At 39.5% G+C, this 18,697-nt stretch overlaps 4 protein-coding genes across 4 annotated transcripts; 3 read left to right on the plus strand and 1 right to left on the minus strand.

Annotated features, from left to right (window-relative positions):
• Nucleotides 1-775: 775 nt before the first annotated feature.
• Nucleotides 776-3,032, plus strand: LOC119066570 (BRCA1-associated protein). The gene is made up of 6 exons (XM_037169119.1): nt 776-1,344; nt 1,412-1,582; nt 1,650-1,816; nt 1,881-2,100; nt 2,159-2,575; nt 2,641-3,032. The coding sequence occupies exons 1-6, from the start codon at nt 977-979 to the stop codon at nt 2,942-2,944; spliced, it is 1,647 nt and encodes a 548-aa protein (XP_037025014.1). The 5' UTR covers nt 776-976; the 3' UTR covers nt 2,945-3,032.
• A 3,478-nt stretch (nt 3,033-6,510) lies between these two features.
• Nucleotides 6,511-7,819, minus strand: LOC119066593 (pirin-like). Its single transcript, XM_037169148.1, has one exon. The coding sequence runs from the start codon at nt 7,477-7,479 to the stop codon at nt 6,568-6,570; it is 912 nt and encodes a 303-aa protein (XP_037025043.1). The 5' UTR covers nt 7,480-7,819; the 3' UTR covers nt 6,511-6,567.
• Nucleotides 7,820-9,406: 1,587 nt separating this feature from the next.
• Nucleotides 9,407-10,460, plus strand: LOC119066597 (methyltransferase-like protein 7A). The gene is made up of 4 exons (XM_037169153.1): nt 9,407-9,702; nt 9,770-9,864; nt 9,936-10,094; nt 10,163-10,460. Exons 1-4 carry the CDS (start codon nt 9,465-9,467, stop codon nt 10,424-10,426), a joined length of 756 nt encoding a protein of 251 aa, XP_037025048.1. The 5' UTR covers nt 9,407-9,464; the 3' UTR covers nt 10,427-10,460.
• Nucleotides 10,461-11,494: 1,034 nt separating this feature from the next.
• LOC119066557 (DNA-directed RNA polymerase I subunit RPA1) lies at nt 11,495-17,954 on the plus strand. The gene is made up of 22 exons (XM_037169103.1): nt 11,495-11,789; nt 11,855-12,031; nt 12,123-12,278; nt 12,350-12,539; nt 12,614-12,809; nt 12,867-13,103; nt 13,161-13,381; nt 13,446-13,777; nt 13,850-14,325; nt 14,391-14,549; nt 14,611-14,777; nt 14,842-15,127; nt 15,186-15,314; nt 15,398-15,565; nt 15,630-15,987; nt 16,056-16,304; nt 16,381-16,579; nt 16,643-16,778; nt 16,837-17,118; nt 17,182-17,334; nt 17,397-17,700; nt 17,762-17,954. The coding sequence occupies exons 1-22, from the start codon at nt 11,630-11,632 to the stop codon at nt 17,884-17,886; spliced, it is 4,860 nt and encodes a 1,619-aa protein (XP_037024998.1). The 5' UTR covers nt 11,495-11,629; the 3' UTR covers nt 17,887-17,954.
• The last annotated feature ends 743 nt before the right edge of the window (nt 17,955-18,697 follow it).

Consider the following 18,697-nt stretch of genomic DNA (forward strand, 5'->3'; position numbering starts at 1 on the left):
CTTGCCTTGGGATACTTGTCAAAGTATTTGCTTCTCTTTCAGCATGTTATATTACGAGATGTGAGTGAGAAGACCGAAGACCAGTTTATTATAACTTGCCTTTCAGTAGTTGTCAAAAAATAACTCTTTATTTTTCATCATAACACTCTATAAAAGTAGTCAGATTTTTGTGAGGTACTGATTAACGTAGACAGTTGTATGCAGCTTGTGTTGTATATGTTGGTTTTTGTCGCACAAGATGTTTTGTCAACCTCGGCTACGCCCCGAACTGATATTTTTCTGAGGTTCTGAGGTCCAAGGTTCTGAAAGAACAGGTTAAGACACTTTCGAGTTGCTCACGAAGGCGGTGTGATCAAAATTTTCCTGTAGTGCCAACTAGATTTGGAAAATTTTATATGACGATTTCAACTTAACAAAAAAAAATTGTTTTCAAGTTAACTTTTCGAACAATATACATGTCTGAATTGTCAAGATTTGTGTTTCACCCGCCTTCGTAAGTGTCTTAACCTGTTCTTTCAGAACCTTGATCAAAACCTTCATGCAACACCAGGAACTATTTTTCGTATTCCCATATTTTCTTGAATTTTCCTTGATTTTGCCATGCTGGCCCTAATTTTACGAAAAACCATTTTTGTAAAAATTGGTAAAATTTTGTAAAAATTGGAAAACATTTTCCCAAAAATAGTTCCTAAACAGCACTCGGTTTCAAAAATAGAGAGCTTTATGTTGTACTGCGGCACCTCCAGTCGCAAAGCAACCATATGATTTTCTTGTGTGCAGAGAGCAGCGAAGTCATTATCGAAAGTGCATTGAGAACACATCAGACGCAAAACAAAGCGAAAAATTTCTTCATTTATTTTGTCATTGGGAAACATTTCATCAAATTTAGACGAAAACTGAACACAGATTCGATGTTGATTGCAGTCTCTTCTGTTTCGATAAGTCAAATCCGTTGTGATTTCCCATTTAAAATTCAATGTCGATGTTAGTGTCGCTGTGTTTATTAAAAATTGAAATTGATCTGAACGATATGAGTGATGAGGACAATGTAAAATCGGGGGGTGCAGCAAATGTTCCAGCGAATTCTCGCGTAATTCGTGAACATCGCGGTCAACGCAAACCGAAATCCATTCGAATTGATAATTACGCTTGTTCGGAAATGGAACAATCGAGTGAAAATCGTGGAATTCTACCATCGGGTTCACGCGAAACAACGCCAATGAATTCGGAATCAGAAAATCAAAAGAGTGGCAGTCCGGATCATATGGATGACAAGAAAGCATTCTTTTCGGGAAATCCATTTGTTGAAGTCACTAAGGGTATCATTCACATGTACAAGAAGAAGTAAGCTACAGGTTTTTCGGGTGGATGTAGAAACGCGTTGAATAATGTCACTTTATATCCCACCCAGCGAACGTATCGAAATGCATAAAGGTTTGTCGAAGACATTGTGTCTATTTTCCGTGCCAGCTACGCTTAATTGTCACGACATATTGAATTTTGTCGCACCGTGCCATCCAGTCTTGCAACACATTCGCATAATTCGAGACGGAACTCCGAATCAGTTCATGGTCTTGTTAGAGTGAGTAAATCGTTTACGTGAAAACCGAGCGATTGGTGAATGTCCGAATGAAACTCTTTCCTAACAGATTCCGTTCCGTCGAATCAGCAATGGAATTCTACGAAGCATACAACGGAACGGCGTATAACAATCTCGAACCCGATTCATTGTGTCATGCTGTTTGGGTTTCAAATGTTGAATGGGGTGACGATGGACAGCCTCCACTCGGCCACACCGAATTGCCAACATGTCCTGGTGAGCTACTATTAGAGATCGTGCGATTCCGTTTACTTTACACGACGTTTCTTCCCACGTTTAGTTTGCCTGGAGCGTATGGACGAAAGTGTCGACGGAGTGTTGACAATTCTCTGCAATCATGCATTCCACGCGAACTGTTTGATCAAGTGGGGTGATTCGACGTGCCCGGTGTGTCGTTGCGTGCAAACACCCGAATTGGCCGAAAGTTCTGTTTGCATGGAATGTGAAGGAACGGAAGCGTTGTGGATTTGTTTGATCTGTGGTCATGTTGGTTGTGGAAGGTTGGTAAATCGAACTCAATTTTTGGTTGGACCTTCAAGGACATTTGTTGTTGTATAGGTATCAGGGTGGACATGCAGCTTCTCACTTTCGTACGACTAATCACACGTACGCTCTGCAACTCGGTAGTAATCGAGTCTGGGACTATGCTGGCGACAATTTCGTTCATCGTTTGTTGCAGAGTAAAAGTGACGGAAAGTTGGTTGCCACGGAAGATCGGTCTGGGAACGGAGACGAGAAGATCGATTCCATGCAATTGGAGTTCACCTACATGCTCACTTCGCAGCTGGAAGCTCAGCGACGATTTTATGAAGATCGACTGATGCGATTGGAGAATGTAATTGAGAAGGAGAACAAATTGTTTAAGGAGAAAACGGACGATTTGCTGGAGAAATTCAATGCTGTCGAAGTGAAACTTCATGCGGTCACCAAAGAGAAAGTACAAATCGAGAAGAAATACGCTCATGTCAATGCCAAGTAAGTGGTTCGATGCGTTCGTTACCAAAGCTTTGCTTGTACTAAAACAAAATTCCTCCCTGCAGAATAACCACACTCATCAAAGACTTAGCCGATGAGCGTCAAATGAACAAAGCTCTACAGTCAAACCAAGCGTCCTGGCAGGCCAAGTACACCCAACTGGAAACGAACTATCGCAAATTCCAAATCGAAAAAGAGGGCGAAATTACCGAGCTGAAAGACGACGTTCGAGATCTGATGTTGCACATGGAAGTTCGGAATACCATTTCGAAGTCCGATTTAAAGGACGAAATTGCCACGTCGTCGATTGTAGTGCCGAATGCTCCGTCTCAGGATGTGAATCAAAAGCAGCGTCGTAAGAAAAAGTGATTTTGATTGAGAGGTTTTGTGGGTTAGATAGTGGCTTATTTATGGCGGTTCTTCAGTGAATTAAAACAAATTTTCTTTTGCAAACATACAGCAATCGGTTTTCATTTTGCTCTTCCCATCATAATTACTCGTTTGCACTGTTGAGGCAGTAAATATTTTGTAAAAGAGTTCAGCTACTGTTATGGAATATTATGTGCACTTACTGGCCAAGGTTACCTCGACTCAGCAACACTGGTTACATTGTCGGCAATGGCTTCGTGGGCGACGTGGGTACACTTAAAAAGTCCATTCAAAAACGTTGAAAAAGTGTTTTCGGATGGATCGCCGACCGGGACAATGCCTAGTGTACTGGTAGTACTCGACCTCCTCTACAACCTCATGCCAAAAGCTAAAGTTAATAATTTGTCTCTCAGGAAATAAAAGTCAAAAACCAAAATGTCGAACTTTCGATGTTAGAAAACCTCGACAGACACACCTTTTGGACCATCGGTTTCTTTGGCAGTTTTGTAGAGTTTTTAAAGCTCTACATCCTGCTAGAACATTGTTTTCAAAAATACTCTTAACTTTCCGAGTTATGACCATTTGAAAGTTAAAGTCGTCCGGTGGGACTTCTTCCCGGGCACCTTCGGATCCATCAACAATATGCCTGGACTTAGTTTTCAATGATCTACGTTTTCCGCACACAGGCTATCGCGACCCTTAAAATTCTCAAAATTCGATACGCCCTATTGGATAAGGATATCAGCGGAACATTACCACAGTCGACTTCATAATGCCTTGAAGTACTGGATCGATTACAAATGATGCAATTGTTTGAGGTATGGTCGTAGACATAAGTGATTCCGGAAAACGTTGCAACATTTCAATTGACTCAACAGTAACACAACTTGGTATCGATTCCTTGATGGGTGTGGAGTGTGGACCCAGACTAGAGAGGAAATTTCGAACAAAATTACGTAAAATATGTGGTCCCAACATGAAATACGAAATGTTTGGTAGTATGTGTTTGTCCTCTTAATAAAGTGGGCAAATTCAACTATCAAAAGCGTCAACGCGTACATGGTGTAAAATCGTACGAAATGTGTATCTTTTCCACACTGATGTTGAGCGTTGGGGACACATTTTATCCTACGAAATTCCAGTCTAAGGGTCTGGAAATACGACAAGTTGTTGAAGGAGACTACGATATAACATTCACTTCGCAAGAACTTCGATCACTCGCTCTCAGTCAAAAGGTTCATCTGCAAATTCGTAGGAGCAACTTTGATGACGTCTCATGGATGCCTCTGCTGATGGACGGGTTCGTCGATTCCGGAACGATGGAATTATTTTCAACTGATTCAGTTGTAAAAGCAAACGATCTATCGGTCAGTGATACCAAAGTTTTAATCATTCCTGGCTTTTATAGTTCTGTTCTATACAGACCTCTATCGTAACTTTTAAGAATTGTATCCAGCGTTCATTTTGCAACATAATGTAAACAGTCCTCGATGAAATCGTACATGTTCAACATGTACTCCAACTGTTCAACAATATGGACACTAAACATATTTTCTGATCAAATCTTTGCTGTGTGTGTGAGAGCTGCGGGAATGGACCAAGTAAACCATCTTTCAAAAAGATTGCATAGCATTCAAAGACTATTCTTGTAACCAGAGCGTTATGTGAATGTCTTATGTAGACTATCATTGACTTAAGTAAGCATCAAGCAAGAACGAATTTTCAGACATTTTCGTAACACTTTCCTTTGCGCTGTAACTTCGTAAAATAACAACAATTTCACGTTTCTGATTTAGTTTTATCCATTTCCATATTTCCTGACGACTGTCTTTCTAGCGAACCCTCATTCACAACAGACTGAACACTTTAACACGTAGGGGTTAATGCTCGAAAGTCAAATTTTTGATTTTTATATATTTATTTGGAGGTATTCCTCGACTCCATTAGCACTTTCCGGAGTGCCTAAAGTTGACAAGTCACAATAACTGTCAACGTGTTAAGCTCAGGCGTCCCACTTGTCCGAAATGTCCAAAATTTTCTTCAAGATCTGACCGGATTTAAATATTGAAATTTACAAAAGACTCTAAAAAAAATCGCCTACGGCGCGCTTGATGCATTTTTCAATTATAATTTCCGTGTACCAATTCTTTGTCTTAAATTTTATATCAGCATAGATGAGGGAGTAAATTAATTTTACGTACAACCCTTTGAATTATTTGAATTAAGATTCGTCATTCGCTAATTAAATAAGTGTTTTACTAAAAACGATTTTAATTTGATTAAATCGTTACTGAATTTGGTAACGTCACAATCCGAGCCTCCACATAGATATTTTAATAATCGATGAGATAGACACGCTCTCCTGGTTTCTTCAGGATAACTTTAACTTCTGAAGGCAGTCAAATTCAAAAAACTCTGCATCCCATATTGACAAATTTTCAAAGATTTTTTATTCAGTAAGGGAACTATCGATATTGTCGATTTTTTTTAAGTTTCTTGGAACTAAATAGAAAATTTGCCTGCCCGTGGCATGGCGTATCGAACTTCGAAAAGTAGAAATACGACTGATATTTTGAACTAGTTCTTGATTTTTCCCTTTAAAAATACATGCAAAAATCACAAAACTCTGAAAAAACACAAAACTGAAAATATGTCGGTTTTCAGAATTCCGCGAGTGTAGTACAAAATTTTTGGAATTGAAGTTGAGGGTAGTCTGTGGTAAAAAATAGTATGTTGCCTGGAAGTTCAACTAGTTTTATATGAAGAAAGCCGTTCTAAAATTTTTTCTTTCTTTTTTAAATATTTTCAGCCAGGTTTCAGTTAACCCTCAAATTTAACAATACTTTTAGTGAAACATTTTTCAAGTCCTATATACCAGTTAATGATCAATTCATGTCACGTCAAAATAAACTCCAAACAAATTTTTGAGTTTAGAATTTGTCACCAAATTCTGCTGATATAAAATGTTGAAATTTGGTGAGGGAATGATTTTAAATGTCTCACAGACATTTCCTATTGCGATTCTTTAGTGAAAACTGGAAAACATTTGTCCGAAATTTTTTCAGAAAATGTCCGAAATTTTATACAAATTGTCCGAAATGTCCGAATTTCGGACAGGGCAAAATTTAGTGGGAGGCCTGGTTAAGCTGAAATTTTAGGATATTTTCGACATTTTTAGAGCTTTTTATTCAAATATTTCCCTTCTCTGATCTCAAATTTCTTCAAATTTTATTCTCTTTCCTAGATTTCGTTGAGACCTTTCAAAAGAACCCGCATTTGTTGAATTTAGATTCCTTTTAGATGAAATATGAGGAAATGTGTGTACATAATCATAGCACTGCTTCTAGCACGAACACTCATTTTTCCAACGTCAAAAAGCCTCCAAATTTTCGAAGCAGAGCTGTGAACGAAATACGCAAGGCACACTGAGTGATTTGATTTTGGACTTCCAAATTTTGTAAACAACGGTTGTGTGGTTGCTAGATAACTGCCTTGGGTGAGTCAATTAACTAACTTCGATGAGTTTGATTTTTTCTTCTATCTAATCAAAAACCATTACGTCTTTCGTTTTAAAAATTTATTACCGTCAACGCTAAGATAACAACAATAACAAAGTCACTAGTCTACCTTCTAGATGGTTTCAGCAAAACTTTTCCAATTTCCGATTCCCAACCTGGTGCTTTTTCAAACCCATTCTTCCCATTGCGATAATCATCGAAAGCTTGCGTTATTTCCGTTTGTGAATTCATTACGAAAGGACCGTGTTGTACAACCTTTTCACCGATCGGTTGTCCGGATATTAACACAAAACTTGAGCCTTCTTCACCAGCGTATACAATAACGCCATCTCCATATTCATTCAGAGCAACCGTGTTATGAGCTTCAATGAATTGGCCAGTGCTACAATTTTCAACTTTTATTTTTCCACTGAGAACGTAAATGAAGGATGTCCAATTAACAGGGATGTGGTGTTGTAGAACCGTGTTCGGTTCCATCATAAAATGAGTGTAATGGATCGGTGTTCTGGTGTAAACTTTTGATTCAACACCGAACGCATTTCCAGCAATGACGATGGCAGTGATTCCATCTTTTTTGACTGTCGTTATTTCGTCGGCCTTCAATTCTTGATAAGCTGGTTCGCACATCTTATCTTTGGAATGCAAATTAACCCACAGTTGAAGTCCATGACCAACTCCACTTCCAAACGGCATTTCGGAATGAACAATTCCCCTTCCTGCAGTCATCCATTGCAAAGCTCCGGGTTCAATTGTCCCTTTGTGACCACAAAAGTCTTCATGCTGAAATGAACCTTGGCTGGTCGGTAGCACGTACGTTACAGTTTCGAAACCTCTATGTGGATGATCAGGAAATCCGGATACTGCTTCCGATGAAGACTTAAACTCGTCCAACAATAGAAACGGATCGAAATTCTTCAGCTCTGGACGACCAATACTTCGTCTTACTCGTGCTCCTCTTCCTTCTGATTGTTCGACAGAAAGAACAATTTTTGAAATGCCGCGGGACTTAAAACTCATTTCTTGTTAGTCTGATTTCATGGAATGACTTAGTGTCGTTGTCGTATGTAGATGTTGATGGACAGGTGTAATCAAAAAAATCTCAACGATCGAAGCGTTGACGTCACTCACCGGTTTTAATAATTATATATCTCCGACCTTGAACTTTGCAAACAAAGATCCGTAAACGTTTTCCTCAGTCGTTTTCTCTACTATTACATTACATTGAGCCAATATTTGTTCGTAAACGAGTGACACTTTTATCTTATCAATCAATTTTGATGTTTTATCACGAAATGTTTGGTTTTCCAACAGTCTGTGTCGTTCTACAGTGTTGTAATCGGACGGTATTTCTATGGAGACGATTCAAATAAAACACTAGAGAGAAGTTTCGACTTTGACGACTTATTTCGGGTATTCTCTCATTTTCTTCTTTCTTTTTATGAACATTCATAGGTGGTTACAGATTCTGAGAACATACGATCAAATAACACAGCCAACACTAATGATCGAATGAATTAGATCGTTAGAATTAGCTCAAAAATATAAAAGAACACGTCGAAAATGCATGAATCCACTCAAATTAAACAGGAACCTTCCCTTGCCTACCCTTCGTTTATTTTCGTAATAGTTGTGAATAAGCGCCCGGGTATTTTTTTCTTTTTTCCTAAAACAAAGTTATCAATGAATGTTGAGGAAAATAAGAAAAATCCAATTTCAATTTCCAAATACGATTTGTTTCAAAATTTGAAATTCGAATGGAACATTACTTATGGAAATAATGGAAGTTCGCGACAAAAGGTCAATTTCAATTTCAACGTAATTTCGTATCGATTCCTTGATTGGTGTGGAAATAAGGCAAGTTGTTGAAGGAGACTATGAATTCATTCGCAAGATCTTTGATCAGGTACTCTCAGTCAAAAGGTTCATCTGAAATTTCGCAGAACAATTACATTTTTGTGGCCTTCGCCGTCGAAACGATGGGAACTTGGTGCACAGAAGCCTTGTCGCTAGGAAACAAAATCGGCTCGAAATTAGTCGAATACAGTGGAGACCGTCGGGCAAGAGAATATTTCTTCCAAAGAATATCTATAGCGATATAACGTGCGAACGCTGCCTGCATAATGGGCTCCATAACATCGTCGACTAGGTTGTATCCTCAAATCATGTAAACCGAATAATTCAAATAATTCACTGACTCGTACGACTGCGGCTGTACATAATTTAGAAACTATACGAAAAGGTAGATGATACCGTGTACGAATAGTGTATGTAAAATTTGTATCTCATGAGCGGAGCGAGCGACAAAAATCTATTTTAAATTTATTTTTCAATTTATGTAAGTGTTCATTTGAGTTCATTTTCAGGTCCCTTATTTGACGTTTCGAAACTGAACCGCTCCTGCCTGGTTTATTTTACTCTGCCGTGACAAAACTATTCGAGTAGAGAAAGTGAGTCTAGAATTTCCAATTTAAAGGTACATTCATAATGACACTAATGATGTATGTAGTGTCATTGCAAAGCTGAGACCATTTACGATCAGCGGAAATCGTTTTTTTTGTATTTTCGTTGGGTTTCCGAAATAGTCACTTTTTTACCCATTTATTCAACTGCTCATATCTCAGGGTGGATGAATTTAGAACGAAATGAGCCGCTATTGGCCCCGGAAGTACATGTAATTACCTTTCTAATGACACAAGAGACGAATCCCTCGAAGTAACTTGCTATGTTTCATTTACAGCAGGGCTTATTTTTGGTATTTTTTTTTACAAATTTCCAAATTAATCAAAATTTTCAAAAATTTACCAAAATGACCGAAGAAAATTACCAAAAATTGGCCCTGATTTACGGTGGATTATTTTTATCTACAATATGAATGCGAATGTGAAAAATGTAAAGACTACTAAACTACTCATACAAGCGCACTAAATTTAGTATTGAACTTGGCTCGGTCAGCTTAATATACAGATTGTTCTACAATTAAATTTACCGGAAATATTAAAAGGATGTCTAAAAAACCGAGACAATCCCACAATTCGAAATCAAAATCTTTCTTTAATATACTAGCAGCAATCATTTCGTCAGTAAGATCATTCATATTTGCTTTGTCGTATCCAAAAGCAGCTGAATTATCTTATATCGCCACAATTACGCCAACGAAACAAGAATTATTCGCGGACATTGACACCATTACTCCGTCTGATAAAAATCAAATTAAAATTTTGGAGATAGGAGTTGGACCTGGTAAGACAATCATGAGTAATCAGAAGCACTTATGTGCCTTTTAAACTATTCGTGAATCCAATTTTAGGTTATAATCTGGATTTTTATCCCAAACAATGTCGATTAATTGCTCTTGACAAGAATCGATATTTCGAAGATATTTTGCGTAAAAACTTACAGAAGGTATTGTGCCACTTAAATAAAAATTTGAATTCTACTTTAAGATCTTGTTTAAGAACTTTCTATTGTAACAGCATCCCGGAATTATTTTGGAAAAATTCGTCACTGAATGTGCGGAAAATATGACCTCGATACCTTCAAATAGTGTTGACGTGGTCGTTTCATCCAATGTACATTGTAGTGTCGACAACAGTCAAAGTGTTTTAAAAGAAATAAGGAGAGTGTTAATACCAGTTAGTAACAAACGATTCTTGATTCAAAAGTTTGTTCCCGCTTTTAACATTTCACATTTCGGTTATAGGGTGGACGTTATTACTTCTTCGAACATGGGCTTGATGAGCCACATACTAGCCGCTACAAATGGCAAAAATTTGTGAATAAGACTCGCTTGTGGGCGTTGGCTTGGCACGGATGTATTTTTACTGACTTTGAACCGGAGCTATCGAAATTCGGACTTTTCAAATACAAAGGCAAGCGTTACACGATACCGAACCAATCAATGGTCAATTTTCCAGTTTTTCTGGTATCTTCGCATTACGTGGGCTGTGGAATAAATGAGAAATAAATGTGAAAAGAGTAAGCTAACTATGACGTGTTGTCATTTAATAAAAGGATTTTTAGAAAAAAAATCTAAAGAATGATTTTAGGATAGTTTCACCGTAAAAAAAATATTCTAGGGAGGGAGCCAAATGATTTTTTGGTTGTAAACGTTCTCACAAAAATGGTCCTTATCAACTGCACTACTAGAAACACTGTGGGAAACACAAAGAGTAATTTTTACATCCATTATCATTGATAAAGTGGGGCAATATTTGTGACGATTGTGATCAAAAGTTGGTCTATTACATCTGTCAAAGTGACGTTTTAAACGTCAAACCAAAATTTTTATGCCAAATAGTTACGAAGTCGCTTATTTTTCATCAATTATATCAGTGGAATAGACTTATACAGTGTTTAAGGAGAGCGATTTTTGACCACTTTGTTTAAACTGGTCTCGGGGTCACACGTCAAAATGAGAGAAATCACATACAAATTTAAACTGGGCTCACCTCTCAATTTCTTTTTTCATTGATGAATATTTGACAGCTGACCCCGAGACCAGTTAAATTTAACTCGTTTTCGCTCTCCTTAAACACTGTATAGAAAAATAAACGATTTCGTAATTATGTAGCTAAAAATGCTTGGTTTGAAGTTTAAAACGTCACGTTGACAGATGGAATAGACCGACTTTTAATACTAACTGTCACATTTAGACACGTTTGAAAATTTGAAGAAAATGGAAATGATGCGAGATGAAATCGATGAAATAGAGTCAGAAAATTCTATTTAGATTTTTCTACTTCGTGTTCAAGCATTCAGAATTTTAAGCTAGACAAATGAGCGTCACAGTAAATTTTAATAGAATGACATGCGTCACTTTAGCTTTGATGTATCTGCTTTTAGCAGTAAAAGTTAGATTTAAGTCGTGGATTTAGTGTTTCCCAAGCTTTGGTGTTTCCATTTTTAATTCGCACAATTTAATTTCGAAATTCGAATTTTAGCCACCAAAAATGGTAGTTTCAAAAATATACGCCATCAGCTGGTATTGACATTGATGACATTATACGAAGAAGAAAAGGGACAACACCATTTTTGTCGAACAGAACCACAAATATCAGCTGTGGATACACGTGCATTTGACTAGCAAAATATAGAAAGAAAATATCAAGTTCGTTCCGCACAATTTTCTTTTCTTTTTCACTTTCATTGGTTGCAAAAACCATTCAAAATGGCACAACATTCGTGTCATCTGGACCTAACGAATTTCCGTTTCAATATTTTTACCCCGGCGGAGACCGAACTGTTAAGTGTTGCGAAAATCGAAAATGACCATTTGGTGGATGCAGCCGGTTTTCCCATTCCGGGTGGTTTATACGATCCTGCAATGGGTAACTACGAAAATTAAGTTTGTGGAAAATTGCGGTTGCATCGTCAACATTTATGACGTTTTCAGGACCGTACGATTATGATTCCGGATCATGCCAAACGTGTGGCAACTCATTTGTGGACTGTGTTGGTCATATGGGACACATTAAATTGTGTAAACCGGTCTACAATCGAATTTTTGGTCGAGCCGTTTACAGTATCATGCGAATGAGCTGTCTGCATTGCTTCAAGCTGCAGTTGCCAGGTAAATAAGACAAAACGTTCCAGTGAGACTTGTCAGCTGTACTCTGACTGCAATTCAGCAATTTGGTTTAATAATTGAATTTCCTTGTCAGATGAAGAAATTGAAATCCTTCGACTTCAACTACGGCTCACCGAATTGGGATACGTTCGTGAATCGCAGGAACTTGAAATAATGAAGGCATCGCTGATGATGTCCTCTGCAGAACGGGAAAATAAAGTCGCGGAGTATGAAGCTCTCATCGAGAAAAGTAAGATGATACGAATGTCGACCGGACAGCGCCTTACTCATAATCATTCTTATACAATTTCCATCACTCAGATCAACCGAATCCGGATTGCCGTACAAAAACAACCGAAGAACAACGAATGTCACTTGTTAATCCGGTCATTCTAAGCCGACCTAAGTCGAAAAATTGTATTCACTGCAGACAGGTGTTGTCTACCTTTAAATACACACAGAACAGACTGATACGCAGCGTTCTCAAAGCGGAACTACAACAGACTCTCGGGTAGGCAGTGACATTTCACCTCTACCTCGAATTATTAAAAAAAAGTTTAATTTTGCTCCTTATGATGTAAACAGTGTCGAAGCTGCCCGAGCAGCAGATGTGCCAGTGCTACCAGAGGAGTGTCGAGATTATCTACGCAACATCTACAAACAAAATCCGGACTTGTTAAACCTTCTCTTTCCATCATTGAAGGCTCACAATAAATTACCGCATCCTGTTGACATTTGCTTCACGGACATCATTCCTGTGACACCAATCAACACACGACCGGTAAATTTGTCGCATTTGGTGCCAGTTTTTCCAGTTGTGTGAACGACTCAATTTCAGCAACTGAAAGTCGAAGGTGGCCGTACCACTAAGCACCACGAACAGACGCAGATGTACATCAACATTATTTTGGAGAATTCAACGTTAAAATTGATCATGGACCAGGCGGACAAGTTTGCAGCGGAGAATATACTGAACGAGAAAATGTTGAAGGCTTGGCAGAAGTTGCAGTCGTGCGTCGACCAGTTGTGGGACGAGAAAATGGGATTCGAAAGAGGTTTCAAGGGCTTGAAACAGGTTGGTATTTTGAAGAGCAAATGGAATGGCATTTCATAACCACTCGCGCATTTACAGTTAATCGAGAAGAAGGAAGGAATCATTCGGATGCACATGCTCGGAAAGCGCGTCAACTTTGCGGGGCGTACGGTCATTACTCCAGATCCCTACATCAATGTCGATGAAATCGGTATACCCGAAGTGTTTGCCAAACAACTAACGTATCCGGTTCCCGTGACAGAGTGGAATGCCGATGAGCTGCGTAAATACGTGATTAATGGTCCAAACGTGCATCCAGGGTGAGTAACTCCCGAAACTACAGTTGAAATGCTTAGTAAAAAATTCCAAAATCGTCGCCTTCAGCGCCAAATTCATCGAGGAAGGAAGCAGCAACAAAATAATTCCCGGTCACAGTAAGGCTGTACGGGAGAGTATGGCAAAAACACTTCTCGTCAGCAATGGACCGAAAGTCGTTCATCGTCACTTGTTGAACGGCGACATTCTACTGCTAAATCGTCAACCATCCCTGCATCGGCCGAGTATAATGGCGCACAAAGTGAAAGTAATGAAACACGAGAAGACGTTGCGTTTGCACTATTCCAACTGCAAGTCGTACAACGCCGATTTCGATGGAGACGAAATGAATTGTCACTGTCCGCAAAATGAACTGGCTAGAAGTGAAGCTTACAATTTGGGTAAAGGACTGACTTTTCGACTGGTTTTTTGAGGACTTTTTTTTGTTACATTTTTGTCTCTTCACCTTCCAGTCAATGTGGCCAATAATTTTCTGGTGCCCAAAGATGGTACACCGTTGGGAGGATTGATTCAAGATCATGTAGTTGCTGGCGTTAAAATGACAATGCGCGGACGGTTTTTCAATCGAGAGGACTACCATCAATTGGTGTTCGTTGCACTTAGCCACATAAAACGAGACCTGGAATTGTTACCACCAGCGATCATTAAGCCGGTTGCTCTATGGTCTGGCAAACAGATTTTATCGACGATAATCAAAAATATTTCGCCGAAGAACAAGGGAATCAATCTCAAATCGACCATCAAGATCACGTCACGCATGTGGGAGACAAGTGAACCGCGTGAGATGTTAGCTGGTGGCACCAGATTAAGGGACAATGAAATGACGGAAACGGAAGTGATTATACGTGGTGGGGATATTGTGGCTGGTGTCTTTGACAAAACACATTTTGGTGCCACACCACACGGTCTGATTCACTGCATGTACGAGGTAGGGGTTTCGGTTGTTCGGTTTTTATTTTTCAAAATTTGAAATTTTCATTTGCTTTCCTACAGTTGTATGGCGGGGCGGTGTCCAGTCAATTGCTTTCATCGTTTTCGAAATTATTCACTTTCTTCCTGCAACGGGAAGGTTTCTCGCTAGGCGTGCACGATATATTGGTGACGCCAAAGGCTGATAAGAAGAGGAAGAAATATTTGAAGAAAATCGAAAAGGTAAACGGTTGTCGATGCGATGCCATAAATTCGTTGCTAAAATTCTAATTCAACTTATTAGATCGGCGTGGATATTGTTGCCGGAGCATTGGAATGCGATCCGAATATTTCGTCATCGGAATTGGCCGTCAAAATGGAAGAAGAGTACAACAGGAATCCTCATTTCCGAACGATTTTGGATCGTCACTACAAAGGTGGTCTGGGTCTCTATGTGAACAAGATAAACAAGTAAATTTCCGTTTGCTTCACCGTCACCTCACCCGCCATTAATTCATTTCCATTTCATTTGCAGAGTTTGTGTACCCGACGGTCTACTGTGTAAATTTCCCGAGAACAATTTACAGTTGATGGTTGGATCTGGTGCCAAGGGATCGTCCGTCAACACGGTACAAATTTCCGGTTCATTGGGACAAATGGAATTGGAAGGTAAACGTCCGCCGCTCATGATTTCCGGTAAATCGTTGCCCAGTTTCAATGCATTCGAGACATCTCCGAAATCTGGTGGTTTCATTGTTGGTCGTTACATGACTGGCATTTCGCCGCAAGAATTTTTCTTCCATTGCATGGCTGGTCGAGAAGTGAGTTGCAAAAGGTCTGACTAGTGAGCTGTTTGTAAAGTAACTTTTGACTTTACAGGGTTTGATCGATACAGCCGTCAAAACCAGTAGATCCGGTTACTTGCAACGATGCCTTGTCAAGCATTTGGAAGGGCTTCTCGTGCATTATGACATGACTGTGAGGGACAGTGATAAATGCGTCGTTCAGGTAAGTCAGAGACATTCGATCCCGACAACAATCTCTCAGATCTCGGTTCGATTTGGTAAATCAATTTCAATCATTCCATGCAGTTCATGTACGGAGAAGATGGAATGGACACGATGAAGGTGCCATTTTTGAATTCGAAGCACATTGCCTTCTTGGACGCCAATCGTCACGTAATTGAAAACGAGGAAGTGGACGAGAAATTGCAGAATGACTACGAGATCGAGCGCAAAATTCAGAAGCACAAGAAATCGGTAATTTTGAATCAAGAATTCAGTTTGCGCTGAGAACTCAATGTGATTGTCCAACGACGAACAGATCAAATCGTGGGCGAAGAAACATGGCAGCAATCCGGCACGCCGAAGCTATTTCTCGCAGTTCATCGACGATCAAGGTGTCGGAGTCGATGATAAAAGAGAAATTCTGGACAAATGGACACAGATGCTGGAGAACGACGCTGGCTTGAAAGCGAAGTATAAAAAAATGAACATGAAACGTCCCGATCCGGCAATAAGTAAGTATCAGCAAGACAATTACTTTGGTGTGATTTCCGAACGATTGGAATGGTTGATCAACCTGCACTGCAAAGACAACGACATAAGGGAAAAAAGCAAATTCAAGTCGCTGATATACAAGAAAAGTATGATGTCGCTAGCATCGCCGGGAGAACCAGTTGGTAAGTTTGACAACATTTTTCAATCGAATCCATAGGTCCACGTGACACACTTTCCCATTATTTAACAGGTTTATTGGCAGCACAGTCCATTGGAGAACCATCCACCCAGATGACATTGAACACATTCCATTTTGCCGGACGAGGTGAAATGAACGTGACACTTGGTATCCCTAGACTGAAGGAAATCCTAATGACAGCATCAAAGCAACTCAAAACGCCGTCGATGGATATTCCGTTTAAGGCGGGCACAACACCACGAATGGCTGAAAAACTTCGGTTGAAGTTGATCCGTGTGACAGTGGCGGATGTTTTGGAATGTGCGTGTCAATCGATCATGAAAACTTTCTTTAACCTCGAATTTTAATGATTTTCGTTACTCTGTTCCATCCACAGCGGTTAAAGTGAAAACCTACATATCGCTTTCGGCGGGACGAGTTCGAAAGTGCGTGTTGAAGTTCAACTTCCTCGAACGAGACCTGTACCGAGATGAGTATTGCGTTAAGCCGAAACACATTCGTGGCTATGTCGAGAAGAAGTTCTTCAAGTCCATGTTCAGAGCAATCGAAAAATCATCGGACGCTGAACCAAACATGTATGAACGTTCATCGTTGCATGATGGAACTGTTCACTCAATTTTTTCTTGTTTTCCTTTCAGCGTTAAAAGCAAAAAAGTGGCAAACACAAACCGAGGTGCCGAAGATGGTGATGAGGACGAAGCTGATGGGGATGAAGATGAAAATGTTGAAGGCGGAAAAGATCGCTATCAAGGATTGTCGGGAAGTGAGGCATCGGTAAGACTCTTCACAAACTCTGTTCCATTCTGTCGGACTACCAAGATTGACATTTTAGGATAATGAGGATGATGACGCTGGTGCTGCTAAAAAGAAACGACAAAACGACGACGAACAAGACTACGATGAATCGGAAAATGAATCTGGAGACGAGCCAGATGATCAAGACGACAGCAAGGATAACGACATCGATGAAATCATGCCGAGTAGAATGGAAGAGGGTGGAGTTTCGGAAATTGATTACAAGAATGCTAGAGAGTATGTGCTGAGCACTTACAGTAACGTCAAGGAATATGAATTCGATAAGGACAATGAGCTGTGGTGCAAGTTGACTTTCGATGTAAGTAACTTTAAAGCGACCATAATCGACGATCCTTTACGCCATGATTCGGTTTATTTACAGTTACCGCTGACCAGCAAAAATATTGATTTTTCAACGCTTCTGCGGGAAGTGGCTCGCACGTCTGTTATACACGAGGTGAAGGGTATTAAACGAGCCATTACTCATCCCAAGGATAAAGACTTGATACTGCGAACGGATGGTATCAACATAACGGTGAGTGCATGATCATATCGCTCAGAACGCCGTTCTATGAAATCGATTTCTCTCACCCACAGGAAATGTTCAAATACGACGAAATTTTGGATTTGAATCGTCTGTACACCAACGACATTCATACGGTGGCAATGACCTATGGCATTGAAGCGGCAACTCGAGTCATTGTCAGGGAAATTCAGTTTCTCTTTTCCCAATACGGAATTGTGGTTGATCCTCGACATTTGCTACTGATTGCTGATTATATGACATTTACCGGTCGTTTCCAACCACTGAGTCGTGAAGGAATGAAATATTCAGCGTCATCCCTGCAACGGATGTCGTTTGAGGCTCCCATTCAACCGTTACAATCGGCTACAGTTTTCAGTGAGTTTTTTGATCGAAATTAATTTTTGCTTGGACGGACTGTGACTTATTTCACTTTCAGATTACTCAGATAATTTGGATTCGCCGGCCAGTCGTATCATGGTTGGCAAGCCATGCCAAGGAGGAACTGGATTGTGTTCGATAATTTTCAAAAATACGCAAGTGACGAATAAGAAAAATTGTTAAAACTGTGGAGTGGAATGTCGTAAATGATTGATATGAAAACGAATTAAATAGAAAATCGAATTTCATCATGTGTTACGATGGGTTTATAATTGATGACTGAGAACTAGCAGCCTTGAAAGGGGTACAAACCATTACCAAAGGCGCTCTCACAATCACGCAATTTTTTGGTGTCAGCAAGTTTTGTGCATCCTTTAAAAAAGGTAAGTATATCTCAATATTGTCATTGCCAGACTGGGTACCAAAAGTGCATAGGGTGAAAGGCAAGAGGTGTAAATTTAATCATGCAAGTGCACTACCAAAAAGACTTACAATTTTTTTTAGGACGGTTGAGGATATTTACAGCAACTTTTTGACTTCCTCCCCTTAGCTCCAACGAACCCAAAACTTAAACATTTACATTTAGGCATCCATACGAGTTCAACGAGCCATCACACGTTAAAGTAGGTTACTATTTGGCTGAGATATTGAATTTCAAAATTCTGGTTTTTGTATGAGTGAGGTGTTCCAAGGTTGGTTCCTAAATTTTAGGATGAAAAATGATTCCTCTGGCACTTCCTAACTTCCGTTGGATTTTTCAATGGATTTGAGTTATTTTCGACATGAGTGAGGTGTTCCAACGCTGGTTCCTAAATTTTGGGATGACAGATGATTCCTCTGGCACTACCTAACTTCCATCGGATTTTTCGATGGATTTGGATTATTTTCGACATGAGTGAGGTGTTCCAACGCTGGTTCCTAAATTTTGGGATGACAGCTGATTCCTCTGGCACTACCTAACTTCCATCGGATTTTTCGATGGATTTGGATTATT

The sequence above is a fragment of the Bradysia coprophila genome, chromosome IV, assembly GCF_014529535.1.
Source record: "Bradysia coprophila strain Holo2 chromosome IV, BU_Bcop_v1, whole genome shotgun sequence".
Classification (NCBI taxonomy): domain Eukaryota; kingdom Metazoa; phylum Arthropoda; class Insecta; order Diptera; family Sciaridae; genus Bradysia; species Bradysia coprophila.

Coding starts and splice junctions, on each gene's coding strand:
- LOC119066570 (XM_037169119.1), top strand. CDS start 977: ATGTCGATGTTAGTGTCGCTGTGTTTATTAAAAATTGAAATTGATCTG. Junction 1,345..1,411: donor ATTCACATGTACAAGAAGAA/GTAAGCTACAGG, acceptor TATCCCACCCAG/CGAACGTATCGAAATGCATA. Junction 1,583..1,649: donor CAGTTCATGGTCTTGTTAGA/GTGAGTAAATCG, acceptor CTTTCCTAACAG/ATTCCGTTCCGTCGAATCAG.
- LOC119066593 (XM_037169148.1), bottom strand. CDS start 7,479: ATGAGTTTTAAGTCCCGCGGCATTTCAAAAATTGTTCTTTCTGTCGAA.
- LOC119066597 (XM_037169153.1), top strand. CDS start 9,465: ATGTCTAAAAAACCGAGACAATCCCACAATTCGAAATCAAAATCTTTC. Junction 9,703..9,769: donor GGAGATAGGAGTTGGACCTG/GTAAGACAATCA, acceptor ATCCAATTTTAG/GTTATAATCTGGATTTTTAT. Junction 10,095..10,162: donor TAAGGAGAGTGTTAATACCA/GTTAGTAACAAA, acceptor TTTCGGTTATAG/GGTGGACGTTATTACTTCTT.
- LOC119066557 (XM_037169103.1), top strand. CDS start 11,630: ATGGCACAACATTCGTGTCATCTGGACCTAACGAATTTCCGTTTCAAT. Junction 15,566..15,629: donor TTCAGAAGCACAAGAAATCG/GTAATTTTGAAT, acceptor AACGACGAACAG/ATCAAATCGTGGGCGAAGAA. Junction 17,335..17,396: donor CGGATGGTATCAACATAACG/GTGAGTGCATGA, acceptor TCTCACCCACAG/GAAATGTTCAAATACGACGA.